Raw genomic sequence first — 19,112 nt, forward strand, 5'->3', positions numbered from 1 at the left:
TCAAACTCAGAAGTATAATGTTGAAAGTGCTGCAGAATCATACCAGGGCACCGGCAAAGGAGGCAAATTGTTGTATTCCTTATCTGAGTGGCCTTCTTCCTGAAGGTGCCTACAGGTGCCTGTCTCTGCTGTGCCCAGTTCTCTTGTGACCTGGCAGGAGGGATCTTGCCCACCCTGCTCTCCGTCGGGAAAGTCTCTGCTGCCTCATTGGGATGAGGGATAAAATCCCTTTCCTGGTTTATGACAGAGAGATTGCTGATACTGGGAATGGTTCATTACAAAAGGAGTGGGTGACAGATACAAGAGTGCTGGGATAATTGCTTCCAGATGCTGCCTTCTCTTGTCTCCGGGGCTGTGTGTGTTCCAGCGTCCTGCCAGCTCCAGTGAGTGAAACCAGGGAGTCATCCCAAAAAACAGGGCTGGCTGGAGCAGTGTCAGACAGCTCGGAATGCAACAGCTCCTGATGTCACCCGAGCTTCTGGTGGCCAGTGTGATCCTGTGTGGCTGTGGAAGCAGGTTGGCTCGCAGGGGCTCTCCCAGTTCTGCCAGCCCCTGAGCTGGGGCTTCAGGAGCAGTGCCGAGTGCTGAGGGACCGGGATGTGTGCTGGAATTGGCAGCGCCGGCTGCATTGTGCACGGCAGGCGGCTCTCCCGGATCCTGCCTCCCCTTGTGCCATAAACACGGCGTTTTTGGCATCTGGGCTTTCTTGCAGAGAGCCTGGTTGCTGCAGCAGCATTAATGATTATTTATTGGCTCTTAATGCCAAATAATGTCAACATCTGGCTGACGCAGCACGCGCATCCCTCATTCCATGAGGCATCTCCGAGCGCTCGGCGTTGGGTTGGCGTTGGATTGGCGTTGGGCTTGTGCGCTTTAGGAATTAGAAGGTAGCAAATGGTGGGGTTGTTTGGATGCTCCCCTGAAGGGACAGATTCTTGAAGGGCTTCGCTGCTGACCTTCTCCTTAATTACTGCTCTGCGGCGCCGGCAAGACCAGCTCAAAGGGAGCAATGAAGCGTCGGCAGCGGCGCTCGGCCCAGGGCCCCGCGAGGGGAATGCTGCTCCCTCCCTCCTGCCTCTCTCCATGAGATTCCCTGTGCCTGGCAGCTCAGAGCTCCACTCAGAACACCTGTGTTAAGGTTACCATTCTAACCTTTGTATACACCAGCAGTTGATGCAGGATTTTTCCCAAGATAAATCCAGATGATTATAAAGGTACCAGGGAGGCAAAGGGAGGAAAATGGCATTGCCGCATGTTCTCACTGATGGACACAGGCTTTACCTCCCTGCTGCTTTCCTTGCTTTCAGCCCCAGTCAGAGCTTGGAGGGAAGGAGAAAGGAAAATGTGAATGGAGGAAAATTTACTTCTCCTCTGATTCCTGTGTGGCTTCTGAAGGTGAGAGTTGAGTCACTTTGCCTGGAACCAGCTCAGCAATTCCACCTCGTCCCCAGAGAGTGTCTGAAGTCACGCAGGGAGAAATAATGCTGGGGGTTAAAAATAGATGCTGACAATAGGACAGGAGGACTGGAAAAGCTCCGTGTCAGGCAAGGTGGACAAAGCCTGGTGAACAGCATTGGGACTGTGCACTGCTAGTGCTGGGCTTTACTGGGTTAAACTGCACTTAAACCTCATTTGCACTTGGAACCTGGAGCAGATTTCAGTCTCGGGCTTGCGTGTCCATCCGGCAGGCTGGGGAAAAAGCACTTCTGCTTTTAAGGGGCTTGGAAAAGTGAGGGAAGGATGTGGCACTGCTGGGGCCAGGGTTGGGGGAGGAAACAGCTCGGTAAATGCAGATTGCTGGAGGAGGACAGGTGGGACAGGGCTGGGGCAGAGCAGAGTCTGGCACTGGCACCTATGGACGTGTTCCAGCTCCCCTGGCATTTTAAACACTCATCTGCAGAGTGAAGCATTTATGCTCGATCCACTTTGTTGCCATTTGGGCTGTGCAGTCATGACCAAGCCCAGAGTGCTGTGTCAGGGTTTCCCAGTGCCACCAGTGTCCTCGGTGCTGGGAGCAGGGTGTGCAGTGCTGCTTGGCCAGGGACAGTGGAGCAGGGTGGTGGCTCCTGCAGCCCTTGCTCGGGGCTTTTGCTGAAGCTCACTGACACCGTTTGTGGCCACCGGAGCCTGAGCAGAGTCCCGGGTGACAGCGGAGGCAGCGAGTCCCCGTTCCCTCGGAGGGGACACGGCCAGTGCTGTCCCCCGGGGCGGCCGCCAAGCAGCAGGCGGGAGGAGATGGGGTCACAGCTCCCGCTGGAGCGGGACCAGGAGCGATTCCGGCTTCTCTCTTAGTTTCCAGCTCTTTTCTTTCTCTCCTGTTCCTTCCCCGCTGGCAGCGCGCTCGGCCCGCTCCTGGTGCTGCGAGGACAATGGGGCTGCGAGGTGGGGCGGGAGGGGGACGGAGATGAAAGGGGAAAAGTAAAATCGAAGCATGTCTGGAAAGGCATTTTGATGTAAATGGGACTTTTTGATAGACTTTGAGAGACACCGGCAGAAAGGGCACCGGCCCCCTTCGGCGCGCTGAGCTCCGGGCTCAGCTCTTTCATTTCCTCAGGAAAAGGGCATTTTTTCACCTCCTGCTGAGTGCAGCCACGGTTCCTCCTGGTGCTCTCCGTCCCCATCGCTGCCGTGTCCTGGTGTGGAGCCCCGTGTGCTGTCTTAACTGAGCTCCAACAACCGGAGCTCCTGTTCAGATGGTGAAAGCAGTGGCTGGAGCTCAGGAAAGGGAGATGGCTGCTTGCAGCCCATGGGTGGCTGGGAGGGCCTGGCTCCATCCCACCTTCCTCCCCCCGGGCAGCTCCCTGAAACCTTCCCCCTGCTTGGGGAGGGCGCGTGTTTGATCCTCTCCCGTGCTTTTGATCCCAGCCTTTGTCCTTGGCACCGTCTTGCAGCTCTCGCGTGTTGGTGGAGATGTGGCCTCAGTGTGAGTCATCCTCCTTCCTTTCTACTGCTGTTTTATTTTTCCCTTTTCCTTCTCCTAAGAGAGCACTTAGTAAAAGGAAGCAGCGCATTCATCCAGGAAACGGGAGCACAACAAACGCTTGCCGTTTATCCTTTCAAAGGCGTCTCCCTTGAGCTGTTGCTGCTGCTGAGACAGGCTGAGGAGAGAGGCAGCTGCTGGTGGGGGGCCTGGAGATGCTCCCCTGTGCATCATCCCCGGGGTCCCTGGTCCTGCCTGGCCACGGGGAGCCCTTGAGGGGGTCACCCCCCTGTGCTGGCAGTGGGGAGCCCTCGGGGGGGTCACCTTCCTATGTGCTGCCAGCTCCTGACCCTGCCAAGGTGGGAGGAGGAGAAACGAGGACAGAGCTGCTCCCTGGAGAGAAGTCTGACAGGTCGGGGGGCTGGGAGGGGGGCCAGGAAGGTCGGTGGGAGCCAGCATCCGTGTTCCCATGCTGGCTGGGGAGCCCAGGAGGAGCCCTGTCACTTCTCATCTCCGCGTTGTCGCCTGAGCCCAGGGCTGGGCTCGTGTCCTCCCCGCACCTCCCTGCTGCTGCCTTCACTTGTCTCACACACCGAGCTGTCAGCAGCCCAAAATTTACTGCTGGCATAAACCCATCAAAAAGCCAAACTGTTGGTCGGTAAAAATGGCAAAGCAATTGCAGGGGAACTTGTTTCTTCCTCTGACAACTTCTGAGTCAGTCCTTTAATCTCTAATCTAGGTTTATGGTCATTTTATTGAAATGCTGGGCTCTGTGGAAAACTGACATGTATGACCATCATAAACCAGGAGTTATGGGAGCCCAGAATTGCCTTGATGGTCTAAGTGTCTGCAGGAAGCATTTTTAAAATCCGTAATTGGGATTTATTGGCCATTGTGGCTCAAACTGTCAGGAGAAAATAAAATAATCAGCCTGGGATTTTTTTCCTCTTCGTCTTTTGACTCTTTCCACATATTCTTAAATCCTTTGGTGCTTTGCTTCCGTGCTTACTTCCCTTGTAATGGGGGGATGTGGGTGAGAGGAAGGAGCCCAGCCCTGTGGGTGCTGCGGCTCCCATCCTGGCCATGCAGGCTCCCCATGCCCTCCTGCCTCCGTGTCCTGCACCTTGGGATGGCTGAGATCTCATCAGTGTCCCACGGCTGGGACCTCATCAGTGTCCCACGGCTGGGATCTCATCAGTGTCCCGTGGACTGTGGTGGTCATGGACACGTGGGGGATGTGCATGTGGGGACGTGGAGCGACAGGTGAGCTTGGAGGAGGCCTCTTGGCTGGTTCCTCATCTTGTGGGTCAGTGAGGTGTTGCTGCAGATGGACGTAGCAGAAAGTGTGTGGTGGGCTGGCGCAGGGAGAACAGACACTCCTGTGCCCTGCCAGAACCTGTGTCAATCAAAGCATCCATTGCCGTGGAATTAAATCATGCCAGCACCAGAGCTTGAGGCCGGGGCACATTTTGTACCAGCAGCCCATCTGAGGCAGTGCCATCAGCGGGGCTGGGCCATGCTGGAACAGGCCCAGCCCCACTTGGTGTTCAGCAAACCTTGGGAAGGACCTTGGTGTTCTTTCTTTTTTGGATATGTTGAACTGACTCACCTGTCAGGGTTTTTTCCCCAGTCTGTGAGTGACTCCTGTGCTTTGCCTTATGCCTGTCCATGTCCAATGGGGCAGGGACTCATCCAGGCTATGGACTCATCTCAGTGCTGCCATTCCCTGGTGCTGCTGCAGGAGGCACCCTCCAAGACTCCTGCCCCTTCCCCGTTATCTGCCATTCCCAATTTTCTCTCCATTAACTTGCGACCGCAAGCAACATCCAGCAGTGCCGGGTCCAGAGTTACCCTGGAATAATCTGCTGGGCTTGATAAATATCTCTGCTTCTGTTTTGTTTAACAAATATCTCCTTTAATGGCACAGCTTTTTGTTAAGCTTCCTCGCATTATCATCCCGCTTAATCATGCAGGGTGACTTCTAAAAGTACTTTTTTAAAAAATGCCACTTTTTATCCAGGTTTTAAAATTGAAACTCATTTTTTATCCAGAGGCAGGATATAAATGAGTCTACTAAAATTAGATTAATCCTAATAAGAATGTCAGTTATCATTTCTGAATACATTAATTTTTTTTTTTAAAATTTTACATGCCTCTTTAGCTATAATTGCTGGTGTAATTTCTTACACAGACATGGTGTGTCCTCATGGTTGACAGAAATACTTAATGCAATGTCGACACTGCACTAAGTTCCAAATTAGTGCGTCGCAGACACTGCCAACGGTTTGAACTTTCTCCTTAATAAGTTAAAAAAAGAGAAAGGCAAAGAGAAAAACACCTTACATGCAAAGAAAGACTTAAATGGATTGAGGGAGTGGAGCACCGTGTTGGGCTTTTCTGGGAGAGGGAAGCAGGAAAGGGATGGAGGAACTGGAGGTCAGGAAGGAGATTTGGGGTCCACCGAGGGGTTGTGGGTTGAATCCTGCCAGGGGCTGGCAGCTGCAGGGTGGGATGGAAGAGCTGAGGGTCAGGGAGGAGATTTGGAGTCTGGTGAGGGATTTGTGTGCGTGAGTCCTGCCAGGGGCTGCAGGGCAGGACGGGGAGGACCCACAACAGCACTGGTGCCCCTCACTTGGTGTTTTCACAAACCAGGATGAAGGACCCCCTCTTCTAGGGGGCACCCCAAAATCATTGCTCCAAGGTGGAGGTTGGTCTCTGCTCTCACAGCTCCAGTAGGTTTGAGGATTGCTCTTTGTTGGGGACTGGGGGCCGGCTCTGCCTCAGCAGGACAGACAGACACCAGCCTTGGAATGAGCTCTGGTTGTGTGGATTGGTGGCATCAGCCTCTGAGGCTCCCAGCGTGGTGGCATGGCTGGGACGTGGCCCCAGCCCGGTGGCACACACTGAGTGGGGTGAGGAGCACTGCTGGGAACGCTGCAGCTCGCGGGAGCTCGGGACAAGGCTCTGGGGATCGCATCTGGCAGCAAAGCAGGGGGGCAGGATGTGGCTGGGGGAGACTTTGGTCTCTCCTGTGGCTCTCGCCAGTTTTCTTCCATGAGTGTGGGTGGCAAGGCGGAGAATTTCGTCTGGAGGGAGGATTGGGAACACTCCCCATCCGCAGGCAATTGGAAACTGCTGGCGCTGGAGCGGGACAGGCTGGGTGCTCTGCCCTCCTCCTTCTCCTCCCCAGGCCCAAGGGCTGGGTTATTTTTAGGTTTAAACATGAGCTTTGCTTAGTGCCTTGTGAAAGCTCCCTCTGGGAGTGGGAGCCGTGTGTCCCGGCAGTCTGGTGACATCCTTGGAGATGGAAAGGAGCACCAGTCCCGAGATCTCCGGCTGGGTTCTGGTTCCTCTCCTCTCCCATTCCCAGCTGGAAGTTGTACGTTGGATTGAAGTTCAGCTGTACATGTAAATCTGGCCTAAAAATAAAAGCAAGTACAACCCAGATCTCTTTGTACTGGAGGAGGGATTAAAACCTGACACTCCTGTGCTGTGCTGGCCTCTCTCCTGGCCCCTCCCTCAGCTGCTGCTCTTCCCAGCAGCCTTCAGCTGGGTAAACTGGGAGCAGTGGAATGGCTGCTGAGGAGGAGCACAAGTGTCCCAACTCCTTCCAGTGGTGAAACCTTTAGGAGGGTCTTTTTGGTGTAGATGTGGAGAAAATTTGGGCTTTTGTTCCACTTGCAGTAAAGAGGGGTGTGGGCAGCACTGGGAGCAGGTTCTGGGGAGAAAGGGGCAATTTCTGCCCTGCTGAGTGACATCCAGAGCAGGACTGGAGGAGGAGACTGGATCCAGGTTCCCTGTAGAGCTGGCTCTCCAGGCTTTGGTGATCACTCAGTTATGTGCAGGAGGACAAGAGAGGAGAGAACAAATGAACTTTTGAGGTCCTGTGACTCATCTTCAGCTTTTTCTCCCAGACCTAACCCAGCCCCATCCACCCCCGTGGAGCCGGGCCAAAGGTCTGGGGCAGCTGAGTGCAGCGAGCCGGTGGTGGGATTGGTGTGGGAGGGAGGAACATGGGGTGACCTGGTTCAGCCTGGAGAAGGGAAGGCTCCAGGGAGACCTTGGAACCCCTTCCAGTGCTTAAAGGAACTGTAGGACAGCTGGAGAGGGATTTTAGATGAGAGACAGGACAAGGGCGAATGGCTTCCCACTTGCCATAAGGCAGGATTAGATGGAATATTGGGAAGAAATTCTTCCCTCTGAGGGTGGGGAGGCCCTGGCACAGGGTGCCCAGAGAAGCTGTGGCTGCTCCTGGGTCCCTGGAAGTGTCCAAGGCCAGCTTGGACAGGGCTTGGAGCAACCTGGACTAGTGGAAGGTGTCCCTGCCCATGACAGGATGGTCATCAGGGTCCCTTCTTGCTGGGCAGCTGTGGACAGATGTGCACACGGCCTGTGTTGGGCTGGGGGTTGGGAAGCTCTTAATAGCCCCAGTGCCGGTGGCAGCAGAACGAGTTCTCAGTAATGACGCCGGGGCTGAGGGCTGGTGATTTGCAGCTGCCTGGGAAGATGGCGCTTCCAGACGGGAGCCGGAGCTGGAATGGCAGAACTCGTTTGGCCGCTCCGGGAGCCGGGGGATCAAAGGGGCCCGCTGTGAGTCAGGGCGGCGCGGTGGGGGTGACGCTGCTCCCCTGGGACCAGCGGCTGGCAGGGCTGGCGAAACCCGGGAGACCTGTCAGGGCAGGGCAGGGCATCCCACAGCTGGGATGGGGAACCCTCCGCAGGGTTTGCTCCTCCCTGCCCAGTTCCTAACATTGGGATTAATCCTTCAAACCGCAGCATTGCATCCCCGGGCTGAGCCAGAGCCCCAGGGACCTGGGTGGGTGCTCTGGAGCTGCCTCCCAGCCCTCAGAGGGATGGAAACCCGAGCCCTGGGACACAGTGAGGGGCTTCTAGGAGGCAGGAGAAATCCTGGAGACCTTGTGGTTTCTACTGTTCCTCAGGACATGTGTGGGCTTTGTTTTTCTGGCATTTCTCAGAAAAATGGGGAGGCTGGTGGCTCCTCTCCCTTGCTTTGGAGGTGGCCAGTGAAGTGGGAAGCTGAGGGATTTGGGGAGCCCTCTTGTACCCCTTGGAATGCAGGAGCACCCAGTTACTGTCCCATGGGGAGTTTTGAGGCTCCTGCCTGCAAACTGTGTGTGTGGGGTGCAGGGTTATGTGGGGTGTCAGGAAGGAAGGGGCTCCTTCCCTCCTAAGGCCCAACTACCAGCTGTAACTTCAGCTCTTGGCTCTTAGCTTTCTGTTCTTTTTTTCCCAACTGAGCTTGAAAAATGAGAGCTGGGAAGAGGGGGGGATCTTGGAGAACACGGGGGTTTCTGTCAGGTCTGACGTGCTGAGCCCCCCACCCGCCCTTCCCTGTGCCCCCAGCCCTGCTCTGGGGAGGGGGGCCTGCAGTTTGCCTCAGTTCTGTCCCGACTGGGGTTGATCTGCATGAGAATGAGCGGGGCTTGGCGGGGAGGGCTTGTCTTGGGTTCCTTGGGCATATTCCTGCTGCTTTCCCTTCCAAGTGGGCGCCCGGCCGCCGCCGCAGCCCCTGCCAAAGTAATTCTTTGCTTTGGACCGGGAGACGAAATCTCCTCCGTTTTATTTCGGAGGGGTCAGGGAAGGAGTGGGAACCCCGCTGATCCAACCGTGTTCCCTTTTAACCTGCCTCTCCCTCTCTCCCCCTCCTGGCCCCCCGTCCTCCGGATGAGCGGGGCTGTAGCCAGGGCACGAGTGGCCAAACCGAAGCCGGAAAACACACCGAGCCGAGCGGGAACATGAGCTGCTTCCGATGGATCCTTTAATATCTGCAGCATCCCGGGGCTGGGACTGTGCCGCTCCTGGTGCCGTCGGGGTTTTGTGATGCCTGACGTGTGCTGGGCTCTGTCGTTCTGCCTCCGTGTTCTCCCTGTGGGTTTTAGGTGGTGTTTTTTTGGCACGGGGGTCAAGGTGCAGCCTCCAGGTGCCAACCTCTGTTGGGGTAGGGATTGGGGTGCGGGTGGGAGAAGGTGAGTGCCCGCTGCTGCCGCCGCCCAGCCTCATTGTCTCACTTCTCTCTCCATTCCTACGCCAATTAAAGCGCCGTGTTGCCATTCATGGCCCTTATGGTTTTGTTCAGTTGTCTGTCAGCTCTTGTCAAGCCCTGTCCCCTTCCCCTCCCCCGTTTCCAAAAACAAAACCCCTGACAAACCCCCCTTTGAATCCCCTCTTACCTCACTCCCAGCGTGGGGCCCCATTGCCGGGGGATGCCGGCGGCGGCGGCGGGGAGACCGCTCCCCACGCCGCCTTTGTGGGCCGCCGCCATCCCCCAGCCCTCGGCCTCCCGCTTCTGCCAGCATTAATTAGATAACTCGGCCCCTCTTGATTCCTCCGAGGGGAGATTGGGACGATCCGACTCCAGGGAGAAAATATGGCTTTTCTTCCTCTTTATTTTTTGGCCGAGCCCTTGGTTCCGTCGCTGCTGGAGGTGCTTATTGTGCTGGGAAATAACGGGTTTGGGGGGTGGGTGTGTGATGGGGGTGAGCCTGCAGGACTCCTGGTGTTCCTCATTCCCTGTCTGGACCCCAGGCAGGCGTGGGCGGGAGCCTGGGGTCCCCCGAGCCCACGCCAGCGGCTGTGGAGAGTGCTGCAGGTGGCAGCAGCAGCCTGCGCCAGTGCTCTGGCCCTAATTAAATCGACTCCAAAATCCCTCAATTAGCAGCAGGTTTTGTTTCCCCCCCTCGCTAGGTTTGCATTGAGATCTTTCGGGTGCAGTGTCCGGGTGCACGGAATGTGCGCGGACTTGGGAGGATGGAGCAGCACATGGCTGCTCACAGCAGGCCTGGCTGCTGTGAGGGCTGGGAGCCTCTTCCCCCCCCTTCTCTTCTTCCTCTTCCTTGGGGCCTGAGAGTGGTCAGCAGCTGTTCCTGGAAGTGATGGACTGGCATCAGGATACGTCCTGGCTGAGCCCACAATGGGACAAAGCAGAACATTCTCCTTTTGTGGGTGCTGCCTTTGGTGGTGTGATCTGTCATCCTCCTTGGGGCTGGTGGGGAGTCTGGCACTTGGATGCTCTCCCTGGCCATGCTGTAATTATGGGGATAGCTCAGGGAGAAAGCCCTTCCTGCAGCCCTGCTGTGCCACAGGAGGGCTGAGTCACTGGGGCCAGGGATGTCACCAGCTGTGGTGACAGCTGCTCGCTGTGGGTGCTGAGGTGTGGCTGGCATCCCACAGCACCCATGCTAGCCTTCCTGAAGCCTGCTGACCTGTTCTCCCAGCATCCTGGTGGCTGGAACCCTCCTCTGCACTTGGCTGGTGGTAGGAGAAGGGGTCTGGACTGCAGGAGGGGGAAGCAGACCTGTCCACAAGCTGCAGGTTTGCAGGATCCTGCTCCTGACTTCTGCTTGAGAAACCCAGCAGTGGTGGGTATTTTCCTGAAAAAGTGGGCTCTCTGGCGTGTTCCCCAGATGCTGGGTAGTGGCTTGGTCTTCAGAGCTATGGCAGTGACTGCAACATGTGAACAAAGCTCAGGGAGCTACAGTGAGACATTCCCTGCATCCCACATTCCCTGAATCTCACCTTCCCTGCTTCCAGGGCTGCTCAGTGTATGTAAGGTGCTCTCTCAGCCTTCAATGTTTGAGGCTGCCTGGGGAGAGTTAGGGTGCAGTGTTTGCCAAATCTCTTTGTGAAGCACTGGAGGGGCCTCTTGGCCATTGCCAATGCCATGGGAATCCCGAGGGGCAGCGGTTTCCCTGTGGAGAGGTCTGGGAGCTGTGCTGTGACTGGGGCTGGTGTTGAGCATGGACAGACCACACTGCCTTGGGCATCACCCCCCTTTCTGGGCAGAGAGGGGCGGTTTGGGTTTGTTTTCCCCTGCACTTGGTCCATCCCTTCCTCTCAGTCCCAGCCCTGGCTTGACCATGACCTGGAGTCGGTCACAGTGCGGAGCTTTCCGGGGCGTCTGTGCCAGGGGACACTGGCTTGGGCATCTTGTAACTTCACCTCAAAAAATGTCACCCCTGGTACCCAGGCGTGTGAGGTGGGGGGTTACCAGCTCACAAGGAGCCTCCCAGCTGGCAGTGAAGCAACAAAAGGGTTTTGGGGAGCAGTAGAGTTGGAAAATGGCATCCCAGAGCTGGGGGGGTCGGTGAGCGTTGCCATGGAGACCCGTTTATGCCTCACTGATGCGTCGTGTAAATCCGTTTGGAAACGAGAAGGGCCTTTTGTCTTTGGGAGGGTTGAATGGGCCTCATTAAACCCGAGATGAGGAAAAAAAAAGGGCCTTAGAGTGTATCTGGGAGGGGGACTGGATGGGACGGCCCTGGAGGGGCTCAGCTGAGGCTGTTCCCTCTCCCAGGGATGGTGAGGAGCTAGGGGGGGCTGGAAGGTGAAAAATATCTCCTTGAACAGCAGAGACCAAAGGAGTGGAGGAGATATGAGCTGCTTTCAGATACCTGGAATTGCTGGCTCTGTGTGGCCACCTCGGCTCCAAAAGGATAGAGCAGAAATAGAAGAGGGCTGCTGAAGGGCAAGGAAAATAATTATCCATAGATTAGCAGGGGGAAAAAAGATGGCAGGCTCTTCTAAAGGAGACTAATAATAGAGGAGCACATGAAAGGAGTGGGATCTGAGAGCGTGGGGGTTCGTGTGCTCCTATTTACCCTCTTGTGGTGACGAGCAGTGCGATGGACGAGCGAGAAGGCGACAGATACAGAGGGAGGAACCTTTTCATTCCACTTGTAATTAACTTCCTTCCACGGAGTATCTTTGTTCCCAAGAGCTGAATGGGAGTCAAAGAGGAGAAAGGGGCTGTGCCTCTGTGTGCTGGCACCGCTTTGGGGAAGGGCTGTGCATGTTGGTGGTGTGCTGGGATCAGTCAGGTGGGCCTTTGGGATTAGGTGAATTCCTCTGGTTTGATTGTCCTCTGCTCTGGAGATGTGAAGTGAGGTGGGTGCTCTGTCTCACTGATACCTCCTGGTGTCAGCAGGAGAACCTCTCCCTGTCACAGGGGGTGGCTGATGTTCTCAGCTCAAGCTCCCTGAGGACTGTGTGGTTGTCCCTGTCTATTAATGTTGTTTGACTTGTGATGTTCCACTTCACTTAAATTAGGTTCCAGTTTTTACTACTGACCTCTTATTGTCTTTCTTGATGAAAATACAGATTTAGGCAAGGGCAGAGGTGGCTGGGTGACACCAAGGGAGCTTTGGACAGGCTGTGCAGGGACCTCCAATGGCAGGAATGTGATGTGGCTCTGTGACATTGGGGTCTGGAAAACAGCTCTGGGGACAGGACTGATTCTTCTGGCCAGTGGCAGAGAGTCCCCAGCGCCTGGGCATGGCTGCTGTGTCCCAGGGAAGCTTGGATGAGTGAGGCAGAGAGGGCAGGATTGGATTTGTGTGTGGCTGGGCACCAGCAAATCGCAGGGTTCAGGAGTGTTTTTCAGGATCCCACACCCAGTTTGAACTCAGAGCTTTGGCTTTTTTACTGGATCTGGCCCTTTCCCATCCCTTCCCTGAGGAGATTCCTGGGTGGATTGGAGCTGTGATCCGTCTGGAAGGACTCACATGCTCTGCTGGTGTGGAGAGCTGGGTCCATGGGGGCTCCAGCTGCCCAGACACCAGGAAAACCTCCCAGCTCCTGCAGGTCTTGCTCTGCCAGGCACTGTCAGCCTTCCCTGCCAGACATACACGTCCTCCATGTAAGATCCAGTTATTTTTGGATTTCTTTGAAGCAAACAGCATTTAGCATATGTCATCTTATATGTATGTCAGCATCGGCTTTAGAACATCTTCTCCAAGGAGAAGGTTCTTGGGAAATGTTGTTCTGTTTCTGCCAAGCCTGAAATCAGGTGAGGGGCATCGTAGGCTGTGGATGTGGGGAAAGGTGATGCTGCCCCAGAGATTTTGTGGTTGATGTGGTGCAAGAAGTGCCTGGATCCAGGGGGAGAGCAGCTGGAAAATATGTCAACCCATTCTTTAAAAAAATTGTATTTTTAAGCCATTTTTTTGGTCTTCCCTAAAGAAGAGGTGAGGGACTGTTGGATTTTAAGGTTCCAGATGACTTATCTGCAGGACACTTGCATCTGAGGGATTGCTGGGAATGTGGTGGCTCATCCACGTCTATCCATGTGTGCCCACGTGGAGGAGAGGTGCCTGCATGGGAGGGGGATGTGGAGCAGTGGGGTATCATTCCCAGTATAACTCCTGATCTTGCTCTGGCCAAAGTTGCTTGGTTTTCCTCCTTAGCTTGTATTCTTCCTCCTGTCCCAGCAAACCCTCTCTGGGGTGTCTGTGACACTGGGCTCTGGCTGGATCCATGGCTCTTCCAGCAGGTCCCACCTGTAGCCCCCAGCTGCTCGATCAGGTCCTGTATTTTGGACCCCAAGAGGAGGTGAGGGGGGCTCTGTAAGGGATTGGGGGCCCCACCAGCAGCCCCCCAACTCAGGGCACAGGAGAGGCTGCACTTTAATCCCATCTCCCTGCTCCGGCATCCCGGCATCCTGCTGCCAACAGAGCTCCCGTTGTTTACCCAACTCAGAGGAATCGGTTTACAAGGCTCACAAATCCCCTTTTCACCTTTCCCATCAGAAAACACCTCCCGAAACAATGAGGAAATTGGACGCTGCCACCTGATCGCTCCCAAGGAGCCTGCGGGGCCGGGAGCTGGGGGCCTGCAGTGGTGCTGGGGATGGGGATGGGGATGGGGATGGGGATGGGGATGGGGATGCCTGCCTGGCATGGCCGGGATGGTCCCCAGGCTCTGCAGGTGGGCAGCCACGGATGCCACCCAAAAATCACCTCAGGGCTTTAAGGGATGAAGCTGCCAGCCCTCTCCACCTGCTCAGCTGGCAAAAAAATACTTGTTTTAAGCTTTAGTGGCTGTAGTTAGTCATTTCCATCCCCTTGGACACCAGGAAGGATGATGCTGGGATGTTACCTGTGAACTGGTGATGGTGCCAATCACAGGATCCCAGACCAGTTTGGGTTTGAAGGGACCTTAAAGCTCATCCAGTTCCACACTCTGCCATGGACAGGGACATCTTCCACTATGCCAGGTTGCTCCAAGCCCTATCCAGCTTGGTCTTGGACGTTTCAGGGATTGGGCAGGAATAAAGCTGGAGCCATTATCCTCTTCCTCCTGCATGGTGGGCAAGGTAGAGCAGAGTGATTCTCAATGCTGAGAGTTGTTTCAGCCTTAAGGTTGAGCTAAGTTTTAGTTTTCCTCTTTTTTTTTTCCTTCCCACCTTAAAACAGGGAAATCAAGCTGTATTTTCCAGAGGAACAGCAGATTCCCCCTTCCCTCCCTGAAATTACAGTGGGTGCTCTGAGGGCACAACGAATTTCCCTATTAATTTAAGAGTTGCTCTGTTCATTCCTCCGGGTTAAGATAAATCTGAAGACATGTCCTTGTGAAGACAAGTCAAGAGTGTAATTCCTTTTTGTCTTCAACCATCCCTTGGAACTAAAATACCTCGTCTCCAGTACAGGCTGAAATCCTGTGTTCAGGCAGCATGTGACAATTTTTGGACGTTTTTTTCCTCTCCTTTTCTTGTGATAAATGTTGCTTTTCTCTGTGTATTTTAAAGGAGAATTTCCCAGAGAACCGGCCTCTGGCATAGTGGGAGCTATTGTTGGTCTTCCCTAGGACGATCATCACAAGCTGTTCTTGTGACAAAGCAGAATTTTTGGGGGAAATAAAGGTCTCTGTGTGTGGTGAAAAGCTGGAAGAGCTGTTTGAGGGGTTCGAGATACATGCCTCAGGTTTATCTCCTCTCCTGTGCTGCCCAGGCTGTCATCTGGAAACGGCCCTGCTGTTAGAGAAGAGGGGAAATGGAGGAGAAAAAAATCAGGAAAACTGGAGGACAAAGGGAAAACAGTCTGTGTGCAGGTGGGACTGTGGCTGGTGGGGGACAGAGGTTGGAGGGAGCAGCAAAAGCTCCATGCTCAGGGAGGTGGATCTGTCTTGCACCATGTTTGCATGGATCTGGAAGATTCCCAGGCAGCAGCTGTGTGCTTGTGGAGCTGAGACTGAGCACTCGTGGAAAGGATTTGCCTCCTTGTTTTATTCTAAACCTAAGGTAGGCCTTGGTCCTGAAGTTCCTGAGATGAAGAGGTGCCAGCAGGATGTGGTACTGGGAGGTTCTCAGCTCCCTCGGTTGCTTCTGGCCCCTCCCCTGCTTACAAATCCGTTTGGCCTGATCCCAACAGGCTGGTGGCCCAGGGACCGGTTGGTTTGCAGGTGCTGGCCAAGGTTTTGGCCACAGAGGTGTGATAGGTCCTCCTGGTATGGAGATGAGGGTGGATAGGAGCCTTCTCCTCCTGCTCCGGCGGTGCAAGACATCTGCTTGACTTGTTTGTGGCTTCCTGTTTGGCATCTTCTGGGCAGGAGGGAGCTGGCAGGAGCTGGAGGAGGGAGCTTGAGTCACTCCAGAGTCCTGTGCCAGGAAGCCTCTGACTCAGCCCAACCGTGGAGAAAGGAGTGTGGGATCCAGCTGCCTCTCGGGGTGGGAACCCGTGCAAGTGTTCACTTGCGCTGCGTGTCTGCGGCCGGGCGGGAGGGAGGGACAGGGGCTGCTCCCGCCTCCTGCTCCCGCTCCGGCCTTGCGTCAGGGCTCTGGCCGTGGGTGGGGGAGCCTTTATCGCTCCCAAGCCTTGGAAGTGCGTGCTGGCCACTGGCCAGGTGACCTACTTGGTAGTGTGAAGCAAAGCATGGCTCACCTGCCGGCGGTGCTGGGATGGAGGCGGGCTCTGCATCCCACCTGAGTTCCTAAAGATCCTTCAGGGGCCAAGTTTCCCACTGTCTCCTGGTCACCTTCTGCCTGAATTATGACTTGTACAAAACTCCCTGCAACCTCACATGGCCAAGGTGCTGCTGTGCCACTGGTGCTGGGGTTGGGATGATCCCTACTGCCCCGTTGTGCTGCTTTGGGTACTGCTGGAGCTGATGTGGTGGAGCTGCAGCCAGGCAGGGAGGATGGACCCATAACTCCTCTAAATCCAGCTCCTTAATAGGGCTGTGCCCGCCATCCCTGTGCCGTGCTCTGGCTGCTTGGGATGCTCCTCTGACCTGGCAAGCTGCAAGTGAGGTGCAGATGATGTCTGCGTGTCTGCCCTGCTGCTACAGCTGGCACTGAGCGCCAGAGCCCGTGCCAAGGGCACTTGGGGGTGCGTGGGCTTTGGCTCCGCCTGCCAGCTCCAGCCCAGCCTGTGGATCTGCTAGGCTCCTGCAGCCAAAGGCCTGGTGCTGGTTCCAGCTCTGTGGCTTCTTGCTAAGACTTGCATGGAGCCACAGAGCAGGTTGGTCTTGTGTGTTTGATCTTCCTTCCACGGAGCCTGCAGCTCCAGCCGGAGCAGCTGGCTGGGGGAGAAGGTATCCCGGCCCCATCCAGTCTCCGGGGTGGGCTGGGGCAGGGATGGGCTGAGTCCGACAGCGGAAGGGGAAGCACGGCCATGCAGCCTTGGCAAAGTGCTCACTTTGCGTTTGCCGTGCCCAGATTACGTGAGGGAGTTGCAGCAGAGATAACTCTGCAGGAAAATCCATTCCCACCTTATCTCCCATCAGGAACGCTTTTAGTTGCCTACATCAAAGTAGATGATCTGCTTCTTCCCTCCTTGCTGCCCTAATCCTCTCCTTCACGCTGAAAAAAAACGTAATCATTGCCTTGCCCCACTGTAACAAGATCCGAATGTTAATTATCAGCATCTTGCCTTCCTACCCTTCCCAATGCCCTGCCTTCCAGCCCCGAATAGCTTTCCTCCCTCCTTGCTCCTCTCCATCCGGTCCTCCCACGCTCCTGGGCACGCTGTTGAGCCTGGCTCAGTAGAAGTTGTCCTGCAGGATGCTTCCTTCCCTTCCATTTAAGGACAGGAATTCCTCAGGGAGCCGGGGCGTGGACGGGATCCCTCCCTTCACCCCATTGTCAGGACTTCTCCCTGTGCCTAATTATTGCTTGTCCCTGCAGGAAGCTCCTTGCCTGGCCGTCGGGCAGAGCCGTGGCGTCTCCCAGCCCTTTGTGGGAAGACTCATTCCCGGTTGGATGCCAGGCTTGGGAAGGGTGCCCACCCTTATCATGGCTGGCGAGCAGGACTGACCCAAGCCAGCCCTGATATTGTCAGCAGGAGCATGTGCTGGCTCCGTGCATAGGCTGGGATTGTGAGGGAAGAGGAGAATTTGTTTTCAGTGTCAAAACCCATCTTACAGAGGGGGAGCAGCAGAGCTGAAGCACAAAAATGGTGTCAGAGTGGGGTGGGCTGGGCTGGTGTGGCCTCTGCTCCAGCACGTGGTAACCTCTTACCCTCCTCTCTTCCAGGTTCATGACTGGGAAGGGGCTGGTCATCTACCCAGAGATTGGGGATAAACTGGACATTATCTGCCCCAAGGCGGAGCCGTCCAAGCCTTACGAGTACTACAAGCTGTACCTGGTGAGGAAGGAGCAGGCGGATGCCTGCAGCACCGTCATGGACCCCAACGTGCTGGTGACGTGCAACCGGCCCGAGCAGGAGATCCGCTTCACCATCAAGTTCCAGGAGTTCAGCCCCAACTACATGGGCCTGGAATTCAAGCGGCAGCAGGATTACTTCATCACATGTGAGTCGCCCTCCTCTTCCTCGCTGCCAGCCCTGGCTCGGGAGGGCTCGGGCGCCTGGAGAGTGTCACCAGGCGCTTGTGTGTGACTTGGCTGGTGCAGAGAGCTGACACGGACGGAAAATATGTCCTGCTGGATGGGAGCAGGGGGAGGAATGTGTCACTGGCCGAGTGGGTCACCAGTCCCTATCTGGCTGCTCTGCTGTGTCCCCTGCCCTGCTCACGGCTGGGAGCAGGAGCACATCCCCATCTGGGGTCAGCCCTGGAGCACTGTCATGCCTGGAGACTATTTTTTGCTGCCATCTTTGCTGGAAATGTTTCAGGGTTTTGCTTTGGGGCTGGGGAGAAAGAGGAATGGTGATGTTTGTCCTTATTCCTGGGTGTTGCTCCCAAGAGCAGCCCCAGTACGGAGAAGTGCTGGTGGTGTCCAGTGTGTGATATGATCGAAGTGGCTGAAAAATTCTGTACACTGGCTTGTTGTGTTTGTGTCTTGGTGCACCATGGCATTTTATGGAGGGGAGAGAGAGGAGGCTGGAATTTTCTTGGAGCCTCTGGTCTGTGCATGCAGGGGATTGCTGCACAGAAATGTATCTCCTTGTGCAGATGGAGGGGGAGCTCAGCTGTGTCTGGGCAGTGCTGCCAGCTCTCTCTTTGTCCCCTCCCCTCCTCCTCAGTCTGGCTGGGTGCACTGCAAAGGGCACGGCGGCCACGGCTCAGCTCCCCTCGCTGTGTGCCGTGGCTCTGCAGTGAGTGGCTGGCACAGGGGTCACTGCCTGTGTGGGAGCGAGCTGCCGGCCGTGGGAGCGGTGTGTTCCCGCCTGGAAGCAGGGTATTTTTAGCCTGGAATCTTTGGGAGGGGGCAGCAAGGCCACGGCGGGCAGTGGAGACGGGGAGGCTGTGCTGTAGCATGATGCTGTGGTGAGACTGCTGGTCTGGATGTCCCCAGCAAGCCTGGCTGGGGCTGTTGGAATCTTGCTGCAGAATAATTTGGACTAAACCTGATGCAGAGGAAGCAGCCGGGCCTGGCTCTGGCAGGTCAGCCTTGAGCCCTCATCACTTCTGTCATGGCAAATTTTGCCGGGTGGAGACAGGGGCTCGTGGGGGGCTCTGTTCCCTATGTGGCCGTGGAGATGCCAAAGTGGCTCCTGCATGGTCAGCCAGGGAAGTTCCCCTAACAGGAGGGGTGACAGCAGTGATGACCTGGCACCACAACCTGCAGAGCCAGCTCGGCTCGGTGCTGGCAGTGACTGTGGGCTCTGCAGGGCTGAGTCACTGTGACAGGGCCAGGCTCTTCCAGAGCAATGGTCACTGTCACTGTCCAGACATGGGGATGTCTGTTCTATGTCACTTGAGAGGCACCAGCTTTGAAGCCATTGTGGGCAGGATACCCTGGTTCCAGCCCAGATGGGCTGGGGATGCCAAAACCCCTGGCACAGCTCCCATGTAGGCTCCCATCTCCCTTTCCACAGCTGCACCAGCCTCGTGGCTCTGGGATGGCAAAGTTCAGCCTTTCTGCCATCCTTCAGCTGATGGAAAGCTTGATTAAATACAAGCTTTGCCTGCAGTGGGCAAAAACTTGGAAGAGAAGCCAAAGTGCCAGGCTTGGGTCAGCCAAGCATCTTGAAGCACTTGGCCGGTGGCTCCTCTCTGT

At 55.7% G+C, this 19,112-nt stretch overlaps 1 protein-coding gene across 1 annotated transcript in view; it reads left to right on the top strand.

Moving 5' to 3' along the window:
* EFNB1 (ephrin B1) overlaps nucleotides 1–19,112 on the top strand; it is a 48,308-nt gene that overhangs the window by 11,023 nt on the left and 18,173 nt on the right. Inside the window, exon 2 of the mRNA XM_064426573.1 lies at nucleotides 17,187–17,464. Coding sequence (XP_064282643.1) covers nucleotides 17,187–17,464 — 278 coding nt within the window. The remainder of the gene's footprint in view (nucleotides 1–17,186; nucleotides 17,465–19,112) is intronic.

The sequence above is a fragment of the Passer domesticus genome, chromosome 7 (assembly GCF_036417665.1).
Source record: "Passer domesticus isolate bPasDom1 chromosome 7, bPasDom1.hap1, whole genome shotgun sequence".
Lineage (NCBI taxonomy): Eukaryota > Metazoa > Chordata > Aves > Passeriformes > Passeridae > Passer > Passer domesticus.